At 41.4% G+C, this 7,125-nt stretch overlaps 1 protein-coding gene across 1 annotated transcript; it reads left to right on the forward strand.

Annotated features, from left to right (window-relative positions):
• The first annotated feature begins 1,489 nt into the window (after positions 1 to 1,489).
• LOC100358778 (large ribosomal subunit protein uL10) lies at positions 1,490 to 2,631 on the forward strand. The gene has a single exon (XM_089328247.1). It carries the CDS (start codon positions 1,574 to 1,576, stop codon positions 2,528 to 2,530), a length of 957 nt encoding a protein of 318 aa, XP_089184373.1. The 5' UTR covers positions 1,490 to 1,573; the 3' UTR covers positions 2,531 to 2,631.
• The last annotated feature ends 4,494 nt before the right edge of the window (positions 2,632 to 7,125 follow it).

Here is a 7,125-nt window from a genome sequence, read left to right on the forward strand (position 1 = left end):
CGGCACACAAGCCTCCTACAGTCATAGTCACCCAGCCCCTTGTCAATTCTCCCAGGCAGACTCAGGCATCTGCTCTTGGCTGGTTGATGGGTGCATGGACATGAGCTGGAGCGCTGTTGTATATGTCCAAAATGGTGCCCTCCCTCTCACAGCTAGTCACAGGATGTAAGTGCTGGGTGGGGAGAGAAAAGTGCTTGCTTTTTTTTTTGTAATCTAGGGTGGCAGGTACGCTGTCCCTCATAGTGCTCCAAGCCAGCCTCATGCCAGGCTCTTCCAGCAGCTTTATGGCCAGTGCCTTGGGCTGCTGCTGTCTGGTCTCACCTCAGTCTCCAAAGCTGGTTCTGAGGCTCTCAGCTGCCCAGGTCCCGAGTTGTTCATGTCCACATCCTCCACGTGGGTCCAGAGTGTCCCCCTAATTTCCATGAAGCTTCCTCTGGAGTTTTCTCCCTAACTCTTCCTTGAGACTGCACTCTCTCCACTTTTCTTATACAACTGTCCCCTAGACTAGAACAGTAAGCCCCCTTCCTAGTGTGCCATCTGCTATTGGAATTTTGATAGGGATTTTACTGAATCTGTAGATTGCTTTGGGTTTTATGGAGATTTTCATAACATTACTTCCTTCTATCCATGAACACAGTACATCTTTCCATTTGTTTGTGTTTTCTTCTATTTCTCAGGTCTGTGTTTTGCAGTTTTCAGTAAACAGATCACTCATGTCATTGGTTGATTTTATTACCAAGTATTTTGTTCCTTTTGATGCTGTTCTCAGTGGCACTATTTCTTAACTTCCTGTTTGAATAGCTTGGCATTAGTATAAAGAAATGCAATGATTTTTGTATCCTACAAGTTTATTGAATTTGTTTATAAATTGTAACAGTTTTTGTGGAATCTTTAGAGTTTTCTATATTAAGATAATGTTATTAGTAAATAGATTTCACTTCTCTGTTTCCTGTTAGAATACCTTTCATTTATTTTTCTTCCCTAATTGCTTGGGAGAAGACTATGAATTCTGATGTTGAAAAATAGTTGTGTGAGTGATCCTCTTTGTATTGTCCCAGATCTTTTCATTGTTGAGAGTCATGTTACAATGGCAAAAAAAAAAAAAAAAAAAAAAAAAAAAAAAAACCACACACAAAGAAAGAAATCCTGTCATTTGTAACAAAATGGATAAAATGGATGCAACTGGAAAACATTGTACTTAGTGAAATAAGCCATTCCACAAAAGACAAATACCCTATGTTCTCCTTGATCTGTGGTAACTAACAGAATACCTGAAAGGTAATCTATAGTAGTAAAAATGACACTTTGAGATATGATGACCACGCCCTCCACCTAGGTCCACAGTATCCCCCTAATTTGTGTGGAGTTTCCTCTGCAGTTTTCTCCCCAACTCTTCCCTCAATCTGTATGCTTAAGTGAACACATGTAAGTTGGCAGCAATGGTAGATGTTATTGCAACGGAAGATTCTGTTGCTGAATAGAACTGAATACATATACAGTCTCTTGCCAGGCGTCCTCGTGAGAGTGACATCGTCTTTAAACCCCACGTGGCAATCCCTGACGCACCGTCGTGATGCCCAGGGAAGACAGGGCGACCTGGAAGTCCAACTACTTCCTTAAGATCATCCAACTTCTGGATGATTACCCAAAATGCTTCATCGTGGGCGCAGACAATGTGGGCTCCAAGCAGATGCAGCAGATCCGCATGTCGCTCCGGGGGAAGGCTGTGGTGCTGATGGGCAAGAACACCATGATGCGCAAGGCCATCCGGGGGCATCTGGAAAACAACCCTGCCCTGGAGAAGCTGCTGCCTCATATCCGGGGAAATGTGGGCTTTGTGTTCACCAAGGAGGACCTCACTGAGATCAGGGATATGCTACTGGCCAATAAGGTGCCGGCTGCTGCCCGTGCTGGTGCCATTGCGCCCTGTGAGGTCACTGTGCCAGCTCAGAACACTGGTCTGGGGCCCGAGAAGACCTCCTTTTTCCAGGCTTTGGGCATCACCACTAAAATCTCCAGGGGCACCATTGAAATCCTGAGCGACGTGCAGCTGATAAAGACTGGAGACAAAGTGGGAGCCAGCGAGGCCACGCTGCTGAACATGCTGAACATCTCGCCCTTCTCGTTCGGGCTGATCATCCAGCAGGTGTTCGACAATGGCAGCATCTACAACCCCGAAGTGCTGGACATCACGGAGGACACCCTGCACTCGCGCTTCCTGGAGGGTGTGCGCAACGTTGCCAGTGTGTGTCTGCAGATTGGCTATCCGACCGTGGCATCCGTGCCGCATTCCATCATCAATGGGTACAAGCGTGTCCTGGCTTTGTCTGTGGAGACTGAGTACACCTTCCCACTTGCTGAAAAGGTCAAGGCCTTCCTGGCTGATCCATCTGCATTTGTGGCTGCTGCCCCTGTGGCCGCGGCCAGCACCGCTGCCCCTGCTGCTGCTGCCGCAGCCCCAGCCAAGGTGGAGGCCAAGGAAGAGTCGGAAGAGTCGGACGAAGATATGGGATTTGGTCTCTTCGACTAATCACTGCAAAGCAGCCAGCTTTATTTGCGAAACAAGGAAATAAAGGCTTACTTCTCTTAAAGTTCTCTTTAAAAAAAAAAAAAAAAAAAAATACATATACAAAACGTCATCTCCTCTCTAAGATTTTTTACTATCTTAGTGGTCAAAAAAGTGTAACTGATTTTACTAAGGTATTACATTAATAGGAATGAGAAGCTATTTTCTTCGCTTTTCTTCACCATAGAGAACGCTAGGGAATGTTGGACATTCCCTGCTAAGAAACTCATAGGTAAGCAATGGGTAACCCATCAAACACTCACTGAAAAGTTCTAGTGAAGTCAGATTACCAAATTTTGCCTCCATTGCTAACAGAAAAAAAAATAGTACATATGTATTATTTTATAATTCTTTCAAATGACACTGTATTCCTTTTTTTAAATTTCCAGGTTTATTGGAGGCAGTGGTATTTCACATTCACGAAAATTAATCTTGTGTAAACAAGTGCCTCATTGAATATGTTTTTAGAAATGTGTACTATGCCAATGTTTTTCTTAATCAGAATACTCTAAATTTATTATGATGTAGTAGTCTGTTACATTATGACTTCCAGTGAATAAAATCTTCCATTACTTATGGACTGGTATACTCCCTCCTTGAGCCTTGACTAGGCTCTGAGTAGTTTTAACCAATAGCATGTGGTCAACTTGTTACTAAGTCAGTTCTATGCCTCAGATTCCAGATCCCACAGCTTCTGAATTTATGTCAAAAGAACCCAGCTAAGAAGCTCTACTGTTCTGAGCTTCCTGGACAACCTCACGATGAAGATATCTGAAGTCACTGACGACAGCCCCAATTGAGCTTCCAGCCAACAAAGTTAAATTTCCAAAGCCATTAGAATCATATGTGTGGTTACTCCAGCCACATCGAACAGTATGAGCTAATATTCAACGGGGTAGAGATGAGTTTTACCCTACAGTTCTGCCCAATAGACAAGTGAAAACATATTAATTATTACTATCAAAAGTCACTACATTTTGGGAGAACAGACAACTGAAGCACCATACTTGATCTTTAGTTTCAGACTTCTGGTCATCAAATTAAAAAAAACAAAACAAAACACAGATATTAGAACATCAAGTTAAGGCTTACATTTATGATGTAATTTCTTGGCTATTAATATCTTTAATTTCCCCACCTATAAATAATGACGACCTTGCAAATGTTGTTGCACAGACTAAGACACATAAGAGATTATTTCTGGGGCGGAGCCAAGATGGCGGAATAGAGAGGGCATGCACTGATAGTCCGGGAAAAACATAGTTTAATAAAAGTGGAGTTACTGTAGTCTCAGGAAAAGGCTCAGGAAAAAATTGCACAGGAAACTCTTCCAGATCTAGTGGATGTGACACGGAGGACCTATGGGGAGAACAAAGTCACCCACCATGTAGAAGTCCAGCCGCAGAGTCTGTGCACCAGCGCTGCAAGAGAAGGTGAGACAAAAACCTCGGTAATCCAAGACATTGGCGGGCAAAGGCAGAAAGAGCCTAGAGGGAAAAGGCTTGAAGCCCCGCTGGGGAAAGTTCACCAGGCTGACTGGAGGAGAGAAAAAAATGAATAAACAAGGGGAACCAGCACAGACACTAGTCTCTCTCTCTCCACTCACCTTACAAAGCTAAGCAAGACAAAGAACAAGCACCATTTTGGACATACGTAAAGTGGCGCTCGCCATCAACCAAGCAGAAAAACCTGACTCTGCTGGGGAGAAATAACAGGAAGTTAGGACCTAGTGAAAGTGTGGAGCTAACGAACTGAGACTGAAAATCTGAGGGGGGCTGAGAGAACTCACCGAGTACACAAACTCGGTAACCTTGGCAACCCGGTGAGAGACTGAGGAGAAATTTGAGACCACACTGAGGGCTGCATAAACTCTTTGTGTGGTCCCAGGGGTAGAGCAGATGAATACCCACAGGGGCCAGATTTCATACATCAACTACCCTCAATTCAAATCAGCTGTGAGGAATTACTTCCCAACTGAGTTAAAAAAGAGAGAGAGAGAAAGAGAGAGAGAGAGCGAGCGCACGTGAGAGAGAGAACAATATGGGTGAGTCACCTTTGGCACACCCTTAACCCTGAAGAACCAAACAGAGCTCTGTGGCCACGCCCATCACACCCTCTAAGGATCCATCAAAAGGAGACAGTCCACTTAATCTAGAGTCACAGTATAACGAGAAAAAGCACCACAGCGAAGAAACCAAAGAATATCTCCACAATGCCAAACAACAAACGCAGAAACCGAGGAAACAAGAACAAGGAAGACACTACAATGCCCACAAATGAAAAAGACACCCCAATTCAAGATTATGAAGATGATGAGATAGAAGAAATGCAAGAAGTGGATCTCAAAAAGTTGATAAGAACAATAAGAAGTAATCAAAAACTAATTCTTGAATTACAAAAATCCTTAATGGACAGGATAGAAAATCTCTCTCGTGAAAATGAAATTTAAGGAGGAATCAAAATGAAATGAAACGACTAGTAGAAAATGAAACTGTGATAGTGACGAGAAATCATAATGAAATGAAGAATTCAATTGATCAAATGACAAACACATTAGAGAGCCTTAAAAACAGAATGGGTGAAGCAGAAGAGAGAATATTGGACTTAGAAGACAGAGAACAGGAAAGTATACAGTCAAACCAAAGAAAAGAAGAGGAAATTAGAAATCTAAAAAATATTGTCAGGAATCTACAGGATACTATTAAAAAACCCAACATTCGGGTTCTAGGAGTTCCTGAAGGCATGGAGAGAAAGGATTAGAAGGCCTTTTTAGCGAGATACTAGCAGAAAATTTCCCAGGTTTGTAGAAGGACAGACACATCCTAGTACAGGAAGCTCATAGAGCTCTCAATGAACGTGACCAAAAGAGATCCTCACCACGACACATTGTAATTAAACTCACCACAGTGAAACACAAAGAAAAGATCCCAAAATGTGCAAGAGAGAAACATCAGATTACTCTCAGAGGATCTCCAATTAGACTCACAGCAGACTTCTCATCAGAAACCCTACAGTCTAGGAGGGAATAGTGAGAAATAGCCCAGGTACTAAGAGAGAAAAACTGCCAGCCCAGAATATTATATCCTGCTAAGCTCTCATTTGTGAATGAAGGTGAAATGAAGACCTTTCATAGCAATCAGAAATTGGAAGAATTTGTCACCACTCGTCCAGCCCTGCAAAGAATACTTAAAGATGTGCTACACACAGAAACATAGAAACACAACCATCAATATGAAAGAAGGTAAAGGAAGAAAACCTACCAGTAAAAGATCACAGGGAGTGCAAAGCATATACTAGAAAATATCTTTGGGAAAATGGCAGGGCAAAGTCACTACTTATCAATATTCACATTGAACATTAATGGACTCAATTCTACAGTTAAAAGGCACAGAATGGCTGAATGGATTAATAAACAAAACCCATCTATTTGCTGCCTACAAGAAAAACATCTTTCCAACAAAGATGCATGCAGACTGAATGTGAAAGGTTGGAAAAAGATAGTCCATGCCAACAGAAATGAAAAAAAAAAGCAGGTGTAGACATATTAATATCAGGCAAAATAAACTTTAATACAAAAACTGTTAAGAGAGACAAAGAGGGGCACTATATAATGATTAAGGGTTCAATTCAACAGGAAGATGTAACTATAATAAATGTATACGCACCTAATTACAGGGCACCGGTTTATTTAAAAGGTATGTTAAGGGACTTAAAGGGAGACTTAGATTCCAATACAATAGTACTGGGGGACTTCAATACTCCACGCTCAGTAATAGACAGATCATCTGGACAGAAGATAAACAAGGAAATAGCAAATTTAATCAACACTATTGCCCAAATGATCTAACAGATATGTACTGAACTTTCAATCCTACATTTAAAGATTTTACATTTTTCTCAGCAGTGCATGGACCTTCTCTGGGATTGACCACATACTAGGCCATAAAGCAACTCTTAGCAAATTTAAAAGAATTAGAATCATGCCATGCAGCTTCTCAGACCACAGCGGAATGAAGTTGGAAATTAGCAACTCAGGAATCTCTATAGCATATGCAAACACATGGAGACTGAACAACATGCTCCTGAATGAACACTGGGTCATTCAAGAAATCAAAAGAGAATCAAAAATTTTCTGGAAGTAAGTGAGGATAACAACACAACATATCAAAACTAATGGGATATGACAAAAGCAGTATTGAGAGGCAAGTTTATAGCAATAGGTGCCTATATCAAGAAATTGGAAAGGCACCAAATAAATGAGCTTTCAACGCATCTCAATTATCTAGAAAAACTGCAGCAAACCAGACACAAATCTAGTAGGAGAAGAGAAATAATTAAAATCAGTGAAGAAATCAACAGGATTAAATAGAAAAAAAACATTGCAAAAAGTCAGCCAATCGAGGAGCTGGTATTTTGAAAAAATAAACAAAATTGACACCACACTGGCCCAACTAACTAAAAAAAGAAAAGACCCAAATCAATTAAATTTACTACAAGCACTTGCATACCAGCAAACAGGGAAATCTATCAGAAATGGATAGATTCCTGAACACATGCAA

The sequence above is a fragment of the Oryctolagus cuniculus genome, chromosome 3 (assembly GCF_051225735.1).
Source record: "Oryctolagus cuniculus isolate XC-2025 breed Fujian yellow rabbit chromosome 3, ASM5122573v1, whole genome shotgun sequence".
Classification (NCBI taxonomy): domain Eukaryota; kingdom Metazoa; phylum Chordata; class Mammalia; order Lagomorpha; family Leporidae; genus Oryctolagus; species Oryctolagus cuniculus.